Here is a 21,694-nt window from a genome sequence, read left to right as displayed (position 1 = left end):
CCGGCCCCCACGTGAACCCTCCCTCTCTCCTCTGTGTGACCGCAGGCCTAACCATCCGTAGCCAGCCAGCCTCTCAATCTGGCTGGCTGCAGGCGGGAAACTGAGACCTCACATGCAAATCAGGTGCTGCCGTGAAAATCGGCAGGGCCTGCAACCACCTTGGGGCCACTCAATCCACCTTCCTTCTCAAAACTCCGGCCAGTGTGTCTGCGTGTGTTTTCTGGTAAGGTGGATTTAGGTCTATGAACCTCACTCTAACAATTAACAGGGAGGTGTGTAAGTCATGAATAGTTCCTACAGGTACCTGTATTAGAAGATGAGACCGAGAGAAGCAAAACAGGAGATAGAGAGAGAGAGAGACAGGGCGAGAAAGAGGAGAGAGAAAACGAAAAAGAGGAAAATAGAAAAATGAGAGAAAGAAATAGGAAAGAGGAAAAGGAGAGAAAGTAAAAAAGAGAGAAAGGAAGTGAGAAAGAAAGAAATAAAATATGATGGAGACAGGCAAGAGAAAGACTCTGGACTCACTGTGAAGAGTGTCATAGGAGAGCCACTAAAACAAAATGAGCAGGTTACAGAGTGAGCCCTCAAACCTGATATCCATGGCACTGAATGGAGAATACTCTGGTCCTCATAGCTAACTGCAAGTTACCTCTGGATAAATTTATAGCAATGATACTGTAATCACTAATACTCAAGTATAAACATCACCAACAAATGACCAGGAACATCAATAGTTGTTAATGCTGACAGCCACCGACAATTAAAAAACCCCACAGCTCACATAAAATTAAAACCAAATTATAAAAACATTAATGGGCCTAAGGGCAATTTCAGACCACAATCCTCTCAGTGCTTTTCTTTTCTGGATTAAGGCATTAGCCCTATCAACTCAGGTCTCCATATATTGATCTGTTAGGATCACTTTGTAAAATATTGGGTATGTCACAGGAATTATGCAATATAAAAGTACACATTTGAACAGCTGCAACATGCCCAGGATAGGAGCAGCCTAATGCAAAAGGAGTGAGTTTTCATGGTTTGAGATTAACCTGTCATGGATGAAGCGACACAAACGGAAAGCTTTCTTACTCCTTTGTGGAAATGTACCCAGATGCAAAACTAGAATAACTCATTTTGGATTTTGGTTAAACACTAAGCTGCTTTTCGTTCTTAACTTAACCTGCTCACCATGTTTAACAAAGTAAGAAACAAGTTTTACCTATCATTTGAGCAATGGTCTTCTCATACTCAGCAACAATCCGCCTGTAGACAAGAAAAGCTACAATGAAAAGAATGTGAACACAAACATCCCAATTTTACAATGACTGATGTGCAATACATCTTTTAATATGGTACAGCACCATATTAAAAGATTCCAAGCCAAGCATTTACAGAGATGTGGTGAGGAAATCATTCTGAAAGAATACTTGCCTTGATACTATTAAATATTAAGCAACAAAATCTTAAAAGGCTGTTTTTTTCTATATGTGCATGATCTTGATGTAATTTTATTCAAAACAATTATGAAAAGCAGATTCAATGGCAATTGTCTGATCTTTTTTGGAGTGAACAAGCTCAGAATCTTCAATAAACTCTACATGCTCTTTGATGTGTTTGAGCTAAATATTTAATACAATATGCTGCCTCTGAAATGTGATTTCATGACAAAAGTATGGACCAAATGGTTCATGAATAATAAACAGAACAGAGAAAAACCATAAATGCTACCACAAAACCAAATCCTTATCGTATTTCTTTTTTCCTGGTGGGGTCTATAGACCTGCATTCTTGGAAAATGGCAGTCCCATGTAGACCACCCTCAGATGCAAACTGACCTGCTTTTGATCATTTCTCTGCAACTCTTCCTCCTCCTCAAGCTTTCTGAGGGTGAGGAATTCACATCCTCACAATGTAGGATGCTTAACATGTGTTTTGAGCTCCCTGAAATGCTGATATGAAAAGAAACCCAACCCTACCTTTTTTTTGGAAAGTGCAAAAAAGTGTCAAGAGACAAAATAAATACATTGAACAAAATGCTGGGAAAAAAAAAAAGAGCCCAAATAGTAAAAACTGCAAAGTGGGTCAAGATCCAGCTACCTTTTAGAAACTCACTGCCAGAGTCCACAAAATATTTTTTCAATGATTCTATTTTATGTGGATCCACGATGATGGTGCATTTCCCACACAATTCTCGGGAATTTGCACGAAAGTAACTTTTATGCAAATATAATTTTTTTAAAAACACCCTTAATGAACCTGTGACTATAGTCGCCTGTAGCAAGAGTCGCCTAGCTTAGCCGAGGTAGAAAATACCAAGCTTGGCAGATCATGCACAGAGGAGGCCTAAACCACCCCCAACGTCCTGCTGATTTCAGTGATTGTGTAACATTGCCATGCTCAAACCCAGTGGGGATAATGAGGAGGCCGGCGGATGGGAGTGCGATTTCGGGCGGCAGGAGGCTGTCGCTGGGGGCTACAGGAAATGGTGATCATGGTTGGGGGAAGGCGATGGAAGCCTGGAACAGGGGTGGCACAAGGTGTCCTTGAGGGGCACAGAGGAGTACTTTGGTTCGGTATTCACTAAGGAGGATACAAACAACCTTCCGGATATAAAAGGGGTCAGAGGGTCTAGTAAGGAGGGGGAACTGAGGGAAATCTTTATTAGTCGGGAAATTGTGTTGGGGAAATTGATGGGATTGAAGGCCGATAAATCCCCAGGGCCTGATGGACTGCATCCCAAAGTACTTAAGGAGGTGGCCTTGGAAATAGCGGATGCATTGACAGTCATTTTCCAACATTCCATTGACTCTGGATCAGTTCCTATGGAGTGGAGGGTAGCCAATGTAACCCCACTTTTTAAAAAAGGAGGGAGAGAGAAAACAGGGAATTATAGACCGGTCAGTCTGACCTCAGTAGTGGGTAAAATGATGGAATCAATTAATAAGGATGTCATAGCAGTGCATCTGGAAAATGGTGACATGATAGGTCCAAGTCAGCATGGATTTGTGAAAGGGAAATCATGCTTGACAAATCTTCTGGAATTTTTTGAGGATGTTTCCAGTAAAGTGGACAAAGGAGAACCAGTTGATGTGGTATATTTGGACTTTCAGAAGGCTTTCGACAAGGTCCCACACAAGAGATTAATGTGCAACGTTAAAGCACATGGGATTGGGGGTAGTGTGCTGACGTGGATTGAGAACTGGTTGTCAGACAGGAAGCAAAGAGTAGGAGTAAACGGGTACTTTTCAGAATGGCAGGCAGTGACTAGTGGGGTGCCGCAAGGTTCTGTGCTGGGGCCCCAGCTGTTTACATTGTACATTAATGATTTAGACGAGGGGATTAAATGCAGTATCTCCAAATTTGCGGATGACACTAAGTTGGGTGGCAGTGTGAGCTGTGAGGAGGATGCTATTAGGCTGCAGAGTGACTTGGATAGGTTAGGTGAGTGGGCAAATGCATGGCAGATGAAGTATAATGTGGATAAATGTGAGGTTATCCACTTTGGTGGTAAAAACAGAGAGACAGACTATTATCTGAATGGTGACAGATTAGGAAAAGGGAAGGTGCAACGAGACCTGGGTGTCATGGTACATCAGTCATTGAAGGTTAGCATGCAGGTACAGCAGGCGGTTAAGAAAGCAAATGGCATGTTGGCCTTCATAGCGAGGGGATTTGAATACAGGGGCAGGGAGGTGTTGCTACAGTTGTACAGGGCCTTGGTGAGGCCACACCTGGAGTATTGTGTACAGTTTTGGTCTCCTAACTTGAGGAAGGACATTCTTGCTATTGAGGGAGTGCAGCGAAGATTCACCAGACTGATTCCCGGGATGGCGGGACTGACCTATCAAGAAAGACTGGATCAACTGGGCTTGTATTCACTGGAGTTCAGAAGAATGAGAGGGGACCTCATAGAAACGTTTAAAATTCTGACGGGTTTAGACAGGTTAGATGCAGGAAGAATGTTCCCAATGTTGGGGAAGTCCAGAACCAGAGGTCACAGTCTAAGGATAAGGGGTAAGCCATTTAGGACCGAGATGAGGAGAAACTTCTTCACCCAGAGAGTGGTGAACCTGTGGAATTCTCTACCACAGAAAGTAGTTGATGCCAATTCACTAAATATATTCAAAAGGGAGTTAGATGAAGTCCTTACTACTCGGGGGATCAAGGGTTATGGCGAGAAAGCAGGAATGGGGTACTGAAGTTTCATGTTCAGCCATGAACTCATTGAATGGCGGTGCAGGCTAGAAGGGCTGAATGGCCTGCTCCTGCACCTATTTTCTACGTTTCTATGTTACTCCTGCTCCTCTTGGCCCACGAGGAAGCTACAAAAAATATTAAAAATCTACCTCTTTAAAATTTCATCTGGCCCCAACTTTTATTCCCGGGAAGCCACAAGGACAACCCCAAAATTGGTTTAATATTGCAGTCAGGTTCCAATGATGTGATTGGGATCTAATCTGCAAATTTAAACAGTTTCGGGATGGAAGGCCAGCGGGTAAATATCTTTCTCCATTTTAATTGTACCCCACCCCCCCGCCTGGATTCTGCCAGGTGTGGAGGGCAGTTAAAATTCCCTCCATACAGTGAGAATCTCAAGATAAACTGCAAATTAGTTCAACCTAGATCATGAAGCTCAGTGTCACAGAGATTGAATTTCCAAACATGGCGGACGGATGTACAACGCTTTTTATCTCTTCATTTTGAATTGTATATCCTCTCAGATTTCTGCTCCTTGCTCATCATTTTCTGCTACCACTGTGTTTCATTTAAAACAGCCATCAGAGAAGGTGACAAGCAGAAGTTAGCCATCTCTCCACATAGAGGAATTTTTTTTTTTTTTTAAATGGGCGCTCTTCTGAGATTCAGGGTAGCCAGCTCAAGAACAGCATTGGCTGTTGGCAATCTATGAGGCTTTGACTGCTGTTTGGATTTTCTTGAGATGTTTGATATGAAACAAAAATCTTATATTAAAAAATTCTTAACTACAGTATATAATGTACACTTCGTGGTTGCTGCAAGATATTCTCCAGTTCTTGGTTCAGAACAGTATAAAGCATTCATTGGGCCTAAGTTTCAGCTGGAGTTGCTCCTATTTTTTTGGAGCAACTAGTTTAGTTTGGAGTATCTTAGAAATTGCAATTCTCGGCATTTAGTTTGCTCCAGTTCTAGTGAGTTAGTTTAATTTCATTTTAGTTCAGTATTTTTTTCAAAAGGGGGCTTACCAGCCACTTAGGCCTGTTTTGCAAGTTTAGGCCATGAAAGGTTACTCCAAACTAACTTAGAACGGAGCAAGTGTCGACTTTTATAGGCTCAGAAAAACCTTGCGTACACTTTAGAATTAGGCGCAGGTAGCCAGAGGTGGGTGGGGGAAGGGAAGTTAGAGGGAAGTTAGGGAATTTTCCAAAGCATTAAACACTTCACTTTTATCAATAAAGAGCCATCATCAATAATAAATAAATCAATAAAATCAAAAAATCAAAATCAAAATCAAAAAATAATTTTAAAAAATCAATCAATAAATAAAAAATGTAAAGTTTGTGCTCAGCTACTGCAGCACCTATCAGTTCGGGAGCCCTCCAACAGCTTGCTGAAGAGCTGGTCGGGCAGGCCCTGCTGCCAAGGAGGTGTTTGGGTGGGGCCCACCACCAGGGAGGAGTTCAGGCGGGCCCTACTGCCGAAGGCTGCCTTTTCATTTAAGCTGTCGTTAGTCTACCCAAATCTTAGATTGACACTATGGTTTTACGTAGTTTGGGGTAAGGGCTTTCCAGTGTTAAATCACATTTACAATGAGGAATGTTACTTAATTCTTCTCCAGAAGGCATTATTTACTCAACCCCAGTCTCAAATTTCACTGAGAAGCCCTCTATTGTTAACCTGGGCTATTAGAATGCAGGATTATAATTAACTAGAACATTTGACAATTGAATGAAATAATGGACTTGTTTTTATTAAATTGGCCAGTATATCTTCCCAAAAAGTAACAGCATTACATAATGTGTACTTCCATTACAATACAACACAGCCTAAAAGCTCACCATTGCTCTTTTAAGCTTCACAGTGTTAGAAAGATCTATCAGGTTATGTTACTCTTGCACATAACAGTATTGTCTTAATCCCTCAGCTATGTTACCGTTTTTATATATACAGAAGCACTACTTGTAAAGTGTTCTACTCTCTGTAAATATCCACTCTTGTTAACAGATTGCATTATAATCCTGAATAACTATCGTAAAATACCCCATCTTCCCATCACGTTACGCAGAGACATAGGGAAAACCTGGTGCCTATGACAGTTAGTAAACGATATAGACTCAACCAGTAAACTTTTTCTCGCTTCATATTTGAAATTTATAGCATTATTTAACGACTTCAAGTATATTATAATCTGGTTAACATGCCTAACCATGTTTGCCCACAGAAGATGCTCAATTTAATTCTCTACATATTCACTTCTGCAGTTATCTTTACAGAGTTGGCATTAGACTCTCAGATCTATATCAACCTACCTCATCTCAACAACCTCTTGCCGACTTTCATCATATTTCCTCTTCCAATCTGCCGCTTCTCTTTCCTTAGCAACAATCTGGAACAATGAGAGGAAACATAAACAACTGAGGAACCTATGTGAAAAGAATCGGAGCATGTCTAGGTTAAAACAAAAGTTGGAGCTATAGTAGAAATGCATAGAATCAAGGTAAAAAGGGTCAAAAATCAAATAAAATTGATTTTATTTAAGAAAACCCAAGACAAAAAATAACTTTTTGGAAATTATTCAGATTTTTTTTAACATTTGTTGAAAATATAAAAACAGCTCTTCATTAAAATAGTTATTAAAACTAAACTTATCCAACACACTGTGGAAGCTGGGACATTGAATAAATTTAAGACAGAAATAGACAGTTTCCTAAATGATATGGGGTTATGGGGTTATGGGGAGCGGGCAGGGAAGTGGAGCTGAGTCCATGATCAGATCAGCCATGATCTTATTGAATAGCGGAGCCGTATGGCCTGCTCTTATGGCTCCTATTTCTTATGTTCTTACATGTACAGACAGACACAGACACTCTCATCGAAGCTTAATTTAAGGTGAATGAGCTACCTCCTCTCTAGCTGCTCTCAGAGCAGAATCCAAATCTCTTTGGTTGTAGTGATGTCCATCTACTTGAGTGTCATCAATCTCACTGTCACTACTTCTAGAGTACAGCGCACCCTTTGTGATAGGAGTGTCCATTGATGATGTACAGTCTCTTTGCTGCAACAAATGCAAAACATTAAAAAAAACATCAGTTTACATGGAGTGCATATAGTATTACCTTTGACTTAAAAGCTGTGAAAAAAACCAGACACTGCCTTGCAAATTTCCAGAACGCTCTATTAAAGTTAAGTTAATCACGAGGTTTAAATTAGCATTGGGTCAAAGTGCCATTCTAATGTTGTAGCAAAACTCTTCTGAATTACATTCACAAAAGTAAAACATGATGGGTAATGCATAATGAAATGTCAAAAGTTATATTGCACGAAGAGTGTAAACTTCAATTTCATCCAAAATAACCTTGGAGCCAAATGTTTGCTGAAATTATCTAAAAGAATAGTGGCACCAACCTTCCAAATTTAGACAGTCTAACTAAAAGGGACCATCTCAATATATCTGTACCTCATCCTATTTAAATATTTGTTTAACAAATCTAAAAATAGAATAGTTCACTTTTAGTACTTCTACAAGTAGCAGATTCTGCATATATTGAGGTGTCGAATCATTGCTGCTGAACTGACAACGGTCAAGCAATACTTACTGATAAGCAGCAACAGGATCTATTTTATTCTACGAAGCAACAGGGTCTGGTTTATTCTACTAAGCAGGAGTGACTGGAAAGCAATGTGGCACATAACCATTTTCCACTTGAATTGGAATTAGCAATAAGTTACTCATTAATTGAGAGTCCACTGGAAAGTGTTAAACCCTTTCGGTACCAAACATCCTTTGTTAAACTTTTCTGGTACAGCAGATGGGACGATGGAATTTCCTGTTTTCTACTTTGGCTGCAGATCTCGAGAAGTCAGCAGCAACATAATTGTTTTATAGTTTTAAATTACATTTATAAAATAGTATAAGTACAATTTTTGACTGCATGTAAACATACTATTGGTCATTAAAGGATAACGATCAAATGTTGTCTTCATTGAAAATTCATGAAATGATACAAATCTGATTATATTTACTCTATACAAGTACATCATAAACAATTTTGAACAAGAAATAAAAGGACTACAAGCAAGATGAATAATAAATTCAGTAGACAATACCAAAAACGTAATTTGACAAATTCTAATTTTACAGATAGACAACAGAACAACAAAAGAAAACACCATTTTATTTTAAAACAGTGTTTTATATTTTATTTCACCATTGGTTTAGAAAGCCACGAGGCAGTAGCTACATGTAATAGCTGAATTACAAATGAAATGTGAAATGAAAGAATTAGTATTAAAAAATGCAGCTGGCTTCTGTCAATCTTTGCTACAAATATTGTGTACTAAATCAATTTTCTGACAGCGAGTACAATTAGGAATACTTAAGCGATGCCACAATCAGAAAGACTTAAGTAACGTAAGGTTGTTTTCTGTAGGGAGCATTACCTTCTACTACTGGCATGAGAAGACAGCATGAAGGCAAGGTTGAGGAGGAAGAAGTTATTGGACTCAAATGTGTCTTATCCCACAAAGAGAGAGGAATACAAACTCAAGAATTAATCTTATAATGAATTAAAATGACTTTGGAAGATCAAAGCAGAATCAGGTTACGGGTGTCATGATGAAGTCAAGTGCCTTTGCATTCCTTTAGCTTTGACTTTCACAGATTAAATTTAAAAAAAAAAAAAAACAGACTAATAATAAATAAGAAAATCTCTTCCATTATTGCCATATCAAGTACCATGACGATGAATGATGCATTTTTTTTAGTTGTAGAGCATACTGTATTTTAAAAAAATCTATAAATATATACAAATTATAAGGTGTGCAATTATTTAAAATGCTCTAATTATAACATCAAATACATCTTTGGGTTTTGTACCAACATAGATGGTCTATGTCTTGTTTTCACATGTAGAGCTTTATTGCAACATTAGGCACTGTCCTTTGAAAATTAAATAAAACTCTCACAGATATCCAATTTTACACAAGTTGGCAAGTTTAGCCAAACCATTACCATTATACTGAGACTTCCAACTCCAAATTAAGCCAAATGAGAATTGCGTCATAACTAAAACTAATTTCTATATTCTAATAAAATTGCTACAATCTAGTTTGCTTGGGAAAACATTCAGCTAGTTAAGACGTTTGGACCCAAAGTGGTTCTTGGGAAATATTTAGCTTCGATCTTTACTGGAATTCCAGATGCAGTCTATCAGGCAGCCATTTTAAGAATTCAAACACAATTTTACTACATACACTTCGTTTAAGAAAAATAGATAGTTACGTCCAAATGCGATAAGCATTGATTGTGATATTGTTGTACAGTGTTATAAAACAGATTATTGATATTGGGGAAAGGTCCTAATCTAACTCTTACTTGTAAGTGTGAACCAAAACTGGCCCATTGTCTTCGGGCTGTACTCCTCCCTCTGATCTGTGAGCATGCAGACAAGTGAAAGAAACTGAAGAAAGTGACATGGTAACTAAACTTTCAACAAACCTGGATAATAACTGTACCTCTGCTATTCCTAACATGTAAAAATACAATTTTCACTTCATTTACATTTCATTCTAAATCATGTATTAGCCAGTCAGGGAAAGAAAGCATCGATTTCTGCCACATATTCAGGTGATTTAAAAAATGTTTTTATGACTATTGCAAAGGTAATTGAATCTAGTGTATTTTGAATGTTACCCCTTTACCACAACATTTAAAAAAGGATAAGTGATACTGAAAATGAGAATGAAAGGCCTGATTACTTAATGAGTTCTTAATTTGGCACAAAAGGAATAAAATGATGATTGGATTTCTTGCACATTATTTTTGGCATATATCAGTCACTGATTGAATGATCTAATTCATTAATTATACATCCTACATCAGGTACTCTGGTGAATATAGTGGTGTTTTTGTACTGGGTTATGCCTGAAATTACTTATAAATTTATCATGTGACAGAAATGAAAGCTGTCACCGTTGTAAATTACTTTCTTTTAACTATCACATTTTTTGGTCCAGTTTAAATTGAAGTAATCGACCTTAAATTAGATTTAATTTACAGTTTTGCGTTCAATACCATTTATGCTGACAAATTGAAAGCATCAGACACAATGCTGTTTCGTTCCAAGTTTCTCAGTAACTGGGGCCTCTTGTTCCTGTTTTCCCCCTAATCTTGCTGTCAGCCAATTTCACTGACTTCAACTTCCGTCACTATTATTCAACTATTTAACTAGTGTTCATGAGTTATCCCCACTTTTCTTTACAGACAAAAAGTGAAGAGGTAAGTATGCTGAGGAGTCACGGTGCCTTCACTTTAGACAAGAACTTCCATCAGTCATCATCATGAGTGAGATGACCTTAGTATGAAAAAGAATGCATGCCAGAGTTGTTTATATGCATTTCAGCACCATTTCTTTCTCCCTTCAACTGTCTCATCAATAGCCTCTTACAATTTGAGTTCTGCACATTTTTACTTTGCTCCCTGCATGATGTATGGCCAAAGAATGAACAATGATACAAACTGAAGGACTGCTACCTCACTAAGAATAGCTTTATACTATTGATCCCACACACACCTCGGACCTGCAGAAAGTGGTACGCACAGACTGAAGATTCAACAGGTTAAAATAACTAATCCAATTTATCTCTAAATCACAGAAATAATGTACCAAATTGTACAAATCGTATCAAAGGGGTATGTTTCAAAGTTTGGATTTAATCTATCAAAAAACAATCAAAATGTTATTGGACCAATACCGTAGGACACAATAATTATGACTTATACAGCTCATAAGAGCTCGCACCAGCCCTCCTTCAGCAGTTAGAACAGACCCTTGACATTACTGTAGTCTAATGGAATAATGTAGGACTGGGACAGTGAATATTAACAATCCAATCTTGTGTTCCTAACTACTGGGTGTCATTTCAACAAAGCAGCCTGGGCAGTAACATGGTGGAGCACATTACCCACTCATTCATTTCAATGGAATAAAAATTGGGCAGGTTCTACAATGGGCGTGCTATCTGCTCTGCCAGGTTACTATCCAGGCAGCTTTGTTGAAGATTATCTCCATTATTCCAAACCATATCCTTCAGGTAGAAAATTTCACAGGAGACATGTAGCTAAGTGTTCAATGAAGTCTTTATCCTCAGCAGCTTTTAGAATCTAGCAAGATCTGAAGAATCTACAGATAGACCCTGTTTTTAGTTCACTTAAATCTGTTTGAAGAAGGAACTATAAAGATATGAAAACAAATAAAGAATTGCCACTTTAAAACAGCTCACTTGCCATTTTTAAGGTACCACACAATCAGTTTTTAAACGCAGAGCCAAACTAAACCACATTTGAGTCTGATGTCATGCAGTGATGACATTTATATAAATAATTTCAGATTTTGAAATAAAGAGTTGAGAATAAATTGCAGAGTCCCAAACCACCGACATTTAGTGCAATAACTCTTGGGTTATATTTGATGAAAATACTTTCTTGCTGTCATCTTAAACAATTGACTCAATTTTCTCTTCCTTGAGGATTTCATTATTTAAGCTGGTTTCCGAAGAACAAAGATTTAAAAAATTCCTTTTAGAAGAAAAGAAAAATGTGTTCACTTGATTTAACCCTAGTTTGAAAGACCATAATGGATAACTGATGTACTAATCAGGCTAGGACCTGTTCCTTTAAAAAAATGCATTTTTATAATCTTAGAAGGCTATTATTCAACTTATCAGCATATCAGAATGACTACAGGAAACCTTTAAAATAAATTAGATTACCACTTTACTATTTAACCCTCAGACAACAAACCTGTCAAACCTGCCAATAACTGAACTACTTAATGCAGCATCATTGGTATTGATTGTTGCAAAATTTTAGTTCTTGGAAAGCCTAAAATTAACAAAAATATTCAGATATTTGACACCAATTGACAAGAAAAACCAGGACTTGTTTGAAGCCTTTCTCATCTGACGTATTTGAACATTGCTGGAAGCAACAGATATTTTCATAACGGCAGATAAATCTATTAAACATAGCAGTACAAAGTCAGTCATAAATTTACCATGCCTGACAATCACATATCCATTCCTCATTCAGTTGGCAAATTGCCAGAAGTTGGTGTGACAGATGGGCTTCTTAGCCACAAGATATTAGTCTTTCCATTCCATAAAATAAGTATTCTCTCCATTTCATCAAGTGGCTACTTATACTGTTTCAGTGCCTTGCCCTGAGGGAGAGGTGTTGCAGTACTCCAGAATATTGGAAAATGATGCAATAAAACCCATTTATTATAAATTTCTCTCAGATGCTCCCTTACGGAAAAACATATTTCTTTTAACCGTGGGGAAGATGGATACTCTAATCTTTTGAATCTGTGGACTATTTTTGCCACATGCTTACAACCAATTATAGTCTACGCCCCAACAAAAGTGTGGTGAATAGGAAGTTTTATCACGTTTCAGATCAGAAGCAAGTGTCCTTATTTTTATGATTATCTGGGAACTGGCCTGTCCATTTTAAATTTTGCTGACTGAAAAAGTCAATCCAGCTGAATTCACAACAGGACCAGGATACTAGGAACAAAATGTTACAGGAGTTTAGGAAGGTGTTAATACATTAATGTTTTAATTATAACTTTGTCCATCTACTTGCTTTACTGCATGGAGGGCCCACGGAGTCCAAAGTGGATTTATAACTAAGTGCAGAATTGATATTGTGCTGCTATCAGGTAGGCAATGGCCTGTTTTGGGTGTTTGAATAAGTGCTTTTGGAAATATTACCTGTTAGCTATCTAAATAATTATCAGTCTATTGAACTAGGCAGATGTCATACAAGTATCCAATGAGTAACAGCTGTATGATTTGACAGACAACTTGATGGTGCCTTGCATTTGTGGTTTGAACTTCAAAGGATACCAGGGATATATTTCAGGGAGCATTGCTCCCAGTAAGAACAGAAGAAATAGAAGCAGGAGTAGGCCATTTGGCCCCTCGAGCCTGCTCTGTCATTCAATAAGATCATGGCTGATCTTCTATCTCAACTCCACTGTCCTGAACGATCTCCATATCCCTTGATATCCAAATATCTATTGATCTCTGTCTTGAATATACACTAACTGAGCATCCACAGCCCTCTGGGGTAGAGAATTCCAAAAATTCACCACCCTCTGAGTGAAGAAGTTTCTCCTCATCTCAGTCCTAAATTGACTACCCCTTATTCTGAAACTGTGACTCCTGGTTCTAGACTCCCCAGCCAGGAGAAAGATCCTCCCTGCATCTACCCTGTCAAACCCTGCAAGAATTTTGTATGATTCAATGAGATCACCGCTCATTCTTCTAAACTCTAGCGAATATAGGCTTAGACTACTCAATCTCTTCTCAGAGGACAATCCCCCCATCCTTAGAATCTGTCTGGTGAACCTTTGTTGCACTCCCACTATGGCTGGTATATCCTCCCTTAGGTAAGGAGACCAAAACTGTACACAATACTCCAGGCGTGGTCTCACCAGGGCCCTATATAATTGCAGTAAGACATCTTGGGGCCTAAATTGCCCACCACTGGAAACGGGGTGCACCCCGTTTCTACTGTTTTTACCGCCGCGGTGGTTGAGGTCGCCTCGAGTGAAATTCCGCTCTTTTGCATTTTTTTCAGACTGAAAGTCGCTCATAATGGGGGCAGAAGTGGGGCGGTGAGTACACTGCAGGGGTGGAGGTTGGGGTGGTGCGGAGCGGCCGCTGCACTGATGTCGTCATCAGGGCGCCACGTCACCATGGCTCCCCCCTTCACTTAAAGGGGAGAGCCGGCGCGATTTCTAAACTTCGGTCCACTGGGCCACCAGGGAGGGCTTCGGCCCGGTCAGTGGCCTAGCACCCAAGAGGGGGTGCCAGGCTGCCCGGCCGAACCCGGGGGTATAACTGTCGGCTGGCAGTGCATCCTCCCCTTTAATGGGAGCGGCACCGCCAATGCAGAAGGCCACAGCCTCACTACACCGTCAGGAAAAAGCAGGTTTTGGCACCGCCCGGCGGGAGAAAGATTTTCACGGCGGAATTTCGCCGTCGGGGTGGAACATCCGTAGTGCGCGCTCTGATGACACACTTAGCATGAATTGGCAGCAGCGGAGTAGTGGGGGGGGGCGCGCGGAGGGGAGAGTGGGTCACCGGCGGGATATCGCAGGAGTGAAATTTTGATTATGGCGGCCATTATACGAAACTTTGGCGGCCATTGCACTCTGCAGCGTAGCCGCCGGTTTCCGGTGTTAAGAGGCCTTAAGGAAAGGAGGAATTTTGGCCCCTTTTACTCAAACTCAAATCCTCTTGTAATAAAGACCACAATACCATTTGCTTTCTTAATTGCTTGTTATACCTGCATGTTAACTTTCAGTGATTGGAGTCCCTCTGAACACCAACACTTCCCAATCTCTCACCGTTTAAAAAACACTCTGCTTTTCTATTTTTCCTACCGAAGTGGATAATTTCATATTTCTCCACATTATATTTCATTTGCCATGTTCTTGCCCACTCACTTAGCCTGTCTAAATTCCCTTGCAGCCCCTTTGCATCCTCCTCACAACTTATATTCCCATTTAGCATTGTATCGTCAGCAAACTTGGATATATTGCTTTGGTCCCCTCATCCAAATCATTGATATAGATTGTGAATCGCTGAGGCCCAAGCACTGGTTTTGTTGTACCCCACTAGTTACAGTCTGCCAACCTGAAAATTAACCTTTATTCCTACTCTGTTTTCTGTCCATTAACCAATCCTCAATCCATGCTTGTAGATTTAACACCAATCTCATTAGTCCCAATTTTGTTTAATAACCTCTTGTGTGGCACCTTACCAAATGCCTTCTGAAAATTCAAATACAGGTGTGACGTCTGAAATCCAGAAACCTCGGGATTTCCGGATTTCGGAACGTCTTTGCCTGGGTCGAGGAAGGTAGGTGGGGGCGTTGGTTGGGCCGCTGGAGTTCTGGGGGTTGGTCGGGCCGGGTGGGAGGGTGATGTTGGCCGGGCCGAGGACGGGGAGGTCGGCCGGGCCAAGGACGGGTGGATGGTCGGGCTGGGGCCGGGACATGGTTGGAGGGAGGTCTGGCCGAGGAGAGGTCGGGCAAAGTCAGGCCGAGGCAGGGGAGTCTGGATTTTGGAACATTTTCCGGTTTCCGGACAACCCCGCCATGGATCAGTCCGGTGTCCAGATTCTGGAACATTCCTGATTCTGGAACTCCGGATTTTGGACGTCGCATCTGTACACCATATCCACTGGTCCTCCCATATCTATTCTGCTAGTTACAACCTCAAAAAACTAAGATTTGTCAAACATGATTTCCCTTTCATAAATCAGCGTTGACTCGGCCCAATCCTATTATTATTTTCTAACACGTCCTTAATAATAGATTCTAGCTTTTTCCCCACTACTGATGTTAGGCTAACTGTTCTATAGTTCCCCATTTTCTCTTTCCCTCCTTTCTTAAATAGTTCTTCTGAGCCCATTGAGATAGGGCAAGGGACTCAGTAGGTTTGACAAAATCCCATATAAGTTAAGTTATGCATGCTGATTCAGGTAGATTTCTACTGAAAAAATTAGTAGCGAGTTGCGTCATTTGTTATTTTTGTATCTCGGAGGTTATAGATGAAGTCATGTAAATTACTGCATTGTCCATTTATCCATTTTCTATAGAAACAAAATAATTCTGCAAGCAATTATCTATCACTTTTCAAAGTATAGGAATCACAAGGGAGTTTGGGACAAATCCAACAAAGGGAATGAAGGTTTCTGTTTGACCCCTAGGCTTGCTACAGTGCTATATATTGTGCATGTAAAATCACACTCCAGTTACTATGGCACCAAACACAAGAACAATATCAGACTAAAATCCAAAAAGGGAACAAAAGGTAACACTGTATTCAAACATGCAGTCAACAAGGTAACATTTAAAACCAGTATATATTTAAGTGTCTCGTTTGAAAAGAAGATAAAATCACAAAGACATGCTTTGAACAGGATAAAGCTTTTGACCAAATTCGTACACACACTAGCCAGTGCACTACAAACATAACACTCCAGGCATTGTGGGATACCTCATTATCTAAGGAGCTGCTGGGTAAGTTGGAAAGCTGTTTGGCTAGCTTCAGTGCTTCTATCCTCATGGCTGCATACACTAGCTCTTCCTGGCATTGAATTTGCAGGGAGCAATCCATAGAAAAGCAGTATTGGGAAAAAAAATAGTGTAAGACTTTGACTGTGATCAATGGTTGGTGAACAAACAGAAATAAATATGAAAATGAATACAAACATTAATCGAGGTGATTAACAATGAAATGACTTTCTGTACAAACCTGTAACTTGTACGCAAATGCCGAAGGGTTCTTTTCAGCTGTGTCAGGCTGCAGATAATCAGGCTCACCATCTACTTCTGTGTGTCCTATAATCCTACTTAACAAGGCATCTGCAGAGGCAACTGGTTCCTCAGGAGTTGCCTGCGCAGAAGGGTAGGGAAGGTGCAATGTTTCAGGAATAAGGCATTTTGGTAACCTAATCCTGTAAACCTACCTTAACATAGGTGAATTATAATTAAGTTAATAAATTATATTTTCTTGAATGTCGTAATTAATTGAGCTTTTCCAAACGTCTCTTCACGAGTTTGATTTAACCACTGGTAACGTTTTAAGGCAACTCCAATGGAAATAGTAATCCAATATTTTCTTTTAAATTGACAGGCCACTTATATTTTTCAGTTCTGAATGCAAATTAGTCGACCTTAAGAAATAAAATATGAAACTTATGCTTCCACTGACAAGATTAATGGGCCGAAACTTGTTGTAAAAAAATGACGACGTATAAACGATGTACGCCGTTATTAACGTGCAAATTGGCCATCAAATTCAGGGGATTAAGAGATGCAGCGTGAGTTGCGAACCTCCAGAACTTGCTGGTCGATTCTGCCATTTGTTTCACACAAACAGTATCTCGCCCTTCATCGCCCCATTATTATTAAGAACTTGCAGGATTTGCACATTAATCGCTCGTTAAATTTGCCACAGAAAGTTAAGTCAGATAATTAACAGCACAAGTATCTTTTTAATGATGTGATAATTGTTGATGCAGTGTCAATCAACCTCTCTGGCCCAGGTATTGAACAATTTAAACTGTGGTGCCTCATTCCTTCAGATGGTGAACTGGTCTCAGAGATTTGAAAAATTTTATATTTTTTTCTTATTTTTCCGCTCTCTTTTCTCTCTCTCTCTCTTAATCCAATCCTTCTTTCTTTCTCTTTTTGTACCTGATTTGACTCTAATTCACCCTTCCTATCTAACCCTCCGTTTTAGCCGTTCTTCTGTTTCTTTCTCAATCCTTACATCTCATTGGTTAAGGAGATACACGGTTGATCCCACAAGCCTGAAGGCTCTGTGCCTCAATGCAAGGAGAGTATTCGTAATAAGGTGGATGAATTAACTGCGCATGCAGCTATTAATGATTATGATATAATTGGGATTACGGAGACATGGCTCCAGGGTGACCAAGGCTGGGAACTCAACATTCAGGAAGGATAGACAGAAAGGTAAAGGAGGTGGGGTAGCGCTGCTGGTTAAAGAGGAAATGAACGCAATAATAAGAAAGGACATTAGCTTGGATGATGTGGAATCTGTATGGGTAGAGCTGCGAATACCAAAAGGCAGAAAATGCTAGTGGGAGTTGTGTACAGACCACCAAACAGTAGTAGTGAGATTGGGGATGGCATCAAACAAGAAATTAAGGATGCATGCAATAAAGGTACAGCAGTTATCATGGGCGACTTTAATCTACATATAGATTGGGCTAACCAAGCTGGTAGCAATGCGGTGGAGGAGGATTTTCTGGAGTGTATTAGTGATGGTTTTCTAGACCAATATGTCGAGGAACCAACTAGAGTGCTGGCCATTCAAGAGAGAGGACTCAACAGCAATCTTGTTGTGCGAGGCCCCCTGGGGAAGAGTAACCATAATATGGTAGAATTCTTTATTAAGATGGAGAGTGACAGTGTTAATTCAGAGACTAGGGTCCTGAACTTAAGGAAAGATAACTTCGATGGTATGAGACGTGAATTGGCTAGGATAAACTGGCAAATGATACTTAAAGGGTTGACAGTGGATAGGCAATGACAGACATTTAAAGATCACATGGATGAATTTCAACAATTGTACATCCCTGTCTGGAGTAAAAATAAAAAGGGGAAGGTAGCTCAACTGTGGCTAACAAGGGAAATTAGGGATAGTCTTAAATCCAAGGAAGAGGTATATAAATTGGCCAGAAACAACAGCAAACCTGAGGGCTGGGAGAAATTTAGAATTCAGCAGAGGAGGACAAAGGGTTTAATTAGGAGAGGGACAATAAAGTATGAGAGTATGCTTGCAGGGAACATAAAAACTGACTGCAAAAGCTTCGATAGATAAGTGAACAGAAAAAGATTAGTGAAGACCAACGTCGGTCCTTTGCAGTCAGAATCAGGTGAATTTATAATGGGGAACAAAGAAATGGCAGACCAATTGAACAAATACTTTGGATCCGTCTTCACTAAGGAAGACACAAATAACCTTCCGGAAATACCAGGGGTTTGAGGGTCTAGCGAAACGGAGGAACTGAAGGAAATCCTTATTAGTCAGGGAATTGTGTTAGAGAAATTGATGGGATTGAAGGCCGATAAATCCCCAGGGCCTGATCGGCTGCATCCCAGAGTACTTAAGGAAGTGGCCCTAGAAATAGTGGATGCACTGGTGATCATTTTCCAACATTCTATTGACTCTGGATCAGTTCCTATGGACTGGAGGGTAGCTAATGTAACACCACTTTTAAAAAAAAAAAGGAGGGAGAGAGAAAACAGGGAATTATAGACTGGTTAGGCTGACATCGGTGGTGGGGAAAATGTTGGAATCAATTATTAAAGGTGAATTGGCAGTGTATTTGGAAAGGAGTGACAGGATCGGTCCAAGTCAGCATGGATTTATGAAAGGGAAATCATACTTGACAAATCTTGTAGAATTTTTTGAGGATGTAACTAGTGGAGTGGACAAGGGAGAACCAGTGGAAGTGGTGTATTTGGACTTTCACAAGGCTTTTGACAAGGTCCCACACAAGAGATTAGTGTGCAAAATTAAAGCACATGGTATTGGGGGTAAGATATTGACGTGGATAGAGAACTTGTTGGCAGAAAGGAAGCAGAGAGTCGGAATAAATGGGTCCTTTTCAGAATGGCAGGCAGTGACCAGTGGGGTGCTGCAGGGTTCAGTGCTGGGACCCCAGCTATTTACAATATACATCAATGATTTAGATGAAGGAATTGAATGTAATATCTCCAAGTTTGCAGATGACACTAAGCTGGGTGGCAGTGTGAGCTGTGAGGAGGATGCTCAGAGACTGCAGGGTGACTTGGACAAGTTTGATGAGTGGGCAAATGCATGGCAGATGCAGTATAATGTGGATAAATGTGAGGTTATCCACTTTGGTGGCAAAAACAGGAAGACAGAATATTATCTGAATGGTGACAGATTAGGAAAAGGGGAGGTGCAACGAGATTTGGGTGTCAAGGTACATCAGTCATTGAAGTTTGGCATGCAGGTACAGCAGGCGGTGAAGGAGGCAAATGGCATGTTGGTCTTCATCGCTAGAGGATTTGAGTATAGGAGCAGAGAGGTCTTACTGCAGTTGTACAGAGCCTTGGTGAGGCCTCACCTGGAATATTGTGTTCAATTTTGGTCTCCTAAACTGAGGAAGGACGTTCTTGCTATTGAGGGAGTACAGCGAAGGTTCACCAGGTGATTTCCGGGATGGCAGGACTTACATATGAGGAGAGATTGGATCGACTGGGCTTGTATTCACTGGAGTTTAGAAGAATGAGAGGGGATCTCATAGAAACATATAAAATTCTGATGGGATTGGACAGGTTTGAGGCAGGAAGAATGTTTCCTTTGCTGGGGAGTTCCAGAACCAGGGGTCACAGTCTAAGAATAAGTGGTAAGCCATTTAGGACCGAGATGAGGAGAAACTTCTTCACATGAGAGTGGTTAACCTGTGGAATTCTCTACTGCAGAAAATTGTTGAGGCCAGTTCGTTAGATATATTCAAAATGGAGTTAGATATGGCCTTTATGGCCGAAGGGATCAAGGGGTATGGAGAGAAAGCATGAAAGGGGTACTGAGGTTGAATGATCAGCCATGATCTTACTGAATGGCAGTGCAGGCTTGAAGGGCCGAATGGCCTACTCCTGCACCTAGTTTCTATGTTTCTGTGTTTCTATGAATGTAAAAGATCCCAATGCACTATTTTGAAGAAGAGCAGTGAAGTTATCCCCGGTGACCTGGCCAATATCTATCCCTCAATCAACATAACAAAACAGCTTATCTGGTCATGATCACATTGCTGTTTGTGGGAGCTTGCTGTGCGCAAATTGGCTGTCACGTTTCCCACATTACAACAGTGACTACATGCAAAGAACTTCTTTGGCTGTAAAGCGCTTTGAGACATCCGGTGGTCGTGAAAGACGCTATATAAATCCAAGTCTTTCTTTCTTATCATTCAAAAATCTGTCTATCTCCACCTTAAATATATTCAATGACCCAGCCTCCATGCTCTGTGGGGTAGAGAATTCCAAAGATTCACATGACCCTGTGAGAGAAGAAATTCCCCCTCATTTCCATTCTAAATGGGTGACCCCTTATTCTGAAACATGTCCCCAGTTCTAGATTCCCCACAAGGAGGAATATCCTCTCTGCATCTACCATTTTAACCTATACGTTTGTTATATGCAACTGGTCATACACAGTACCTGCTGTACCAATAGCTCTGGGCCAATGAGTAGGTTATAAGGAAACTTACTTTATGCATTACATAAATCTCCTTTAATTAAAGCGGTTAGAATATGGAACTTGCTACCAAATAGAGTAGTAGAGGCGAATAGCATAAATGCATTTAAGGAGAAAGCTAGATAAATACATAATGGAACAAAAAATAGAAATATATGCTGATAGAGTTACATGAAGTAGGATGGGAGGAGGCTCATGTGGAGCATAAACATTAGCATAGACGAGTTAGGCCAAATGGCATACTCTGTGCTAACAGGGGTGGCAGACGTCTGAAAATCCAGCCCAAAATGCTTCTGGATCCAAACTGACAATCTTGTTTTAAGTTTAATGACTACATTCCAAAAGTACTGCATTGGCTGTAAAGCACGTGAAAGTCGATATATAAATGCAATCTTTCTTCAACTGTTCCACAAACTCCTCTCAATCACAGAACACCAATGTCAGTCAGTGTTTCCTTTAAAGTCTTGTACTTAACACAACAAAAATTGCAAATGAAGCCTCAGAGCTAGCACAGCCTCTATGGTCACAAAAATGCGACCAGGATGAAGATGAGAAGGTGAGTGACAATCAAGGAACATTTGGATCAAAGGTCTTTGTTCCTCAATATTGATCTGTACGCTCAAAGTCAATAAGCTACATTGATGCCTTGCTGAGTAACCCGACTGAAA

General features: G+C 40.1%; 1 protein-coding gene across 4 annotated transcripts in view; it reads right to left on the bottom strand.

Moving 5' to 3' along the window:
* Positions 1–21,694, bottom strand: part of LOC139260279 (transforming acidic coiled-coil-containing protein 2-like) — a 179,204-nt gene that overhangs the window by 22,560 nt on the left and 134,950 nt on the right. Inside the window, exons 14-19 of one of the 4 annotated variants that reach the window (XM_070876688.1) lie at positions 16,527–16,667; positions 16,269–16,358; positions 9,572–9,628; positions 7,100–7,252; positions 6,507–6,583; positions 1,220–1,263 (exon numbers count right to left, since the gene is read on the bottom strand). In XM_070876688.1, the coding sequence (XP_070732789.1) occupies positions 1,220–1,263; positions 6,507–6,583; positions 7,100–7,252; positions 9,572–9,628; positions 16,269–16,358; positions 16,527–16,667 (562 nt within the window). The remainder of the gene's footprint in view (positions 1–1,219; positions 1,264–6,506; positions 6,584–7,099; positions 7,253–9,571; positions 9,629–16,268; positions 16,359–16,526; positions 16,668–21,694) is intronic. The other 3 variants (XM_070876689.1, XM_070876690.1, XM_070876691.1) reach the window with 3 other exon arrangements.

This window comes from Pristiophorus japonicus, chromosome 3 (genome assembly GCF_044704955.1).
Source record: "Pristiophorus japonicus isolate sPriJap1 chromosome 3, sPriJap1.hap1, whole genome shotgun sequence".
Lineage (NCBI taxonomy): Eukaryota > Metazoa > Chordata > Chondrichthyes > Pristiophoridae > Pristiophorus > Pristiophorus japonicus.
Note: the sequence above shows the minus strand (reverse complement) of the source record. Positions and strands in the feature narration are given on the sequence as shown.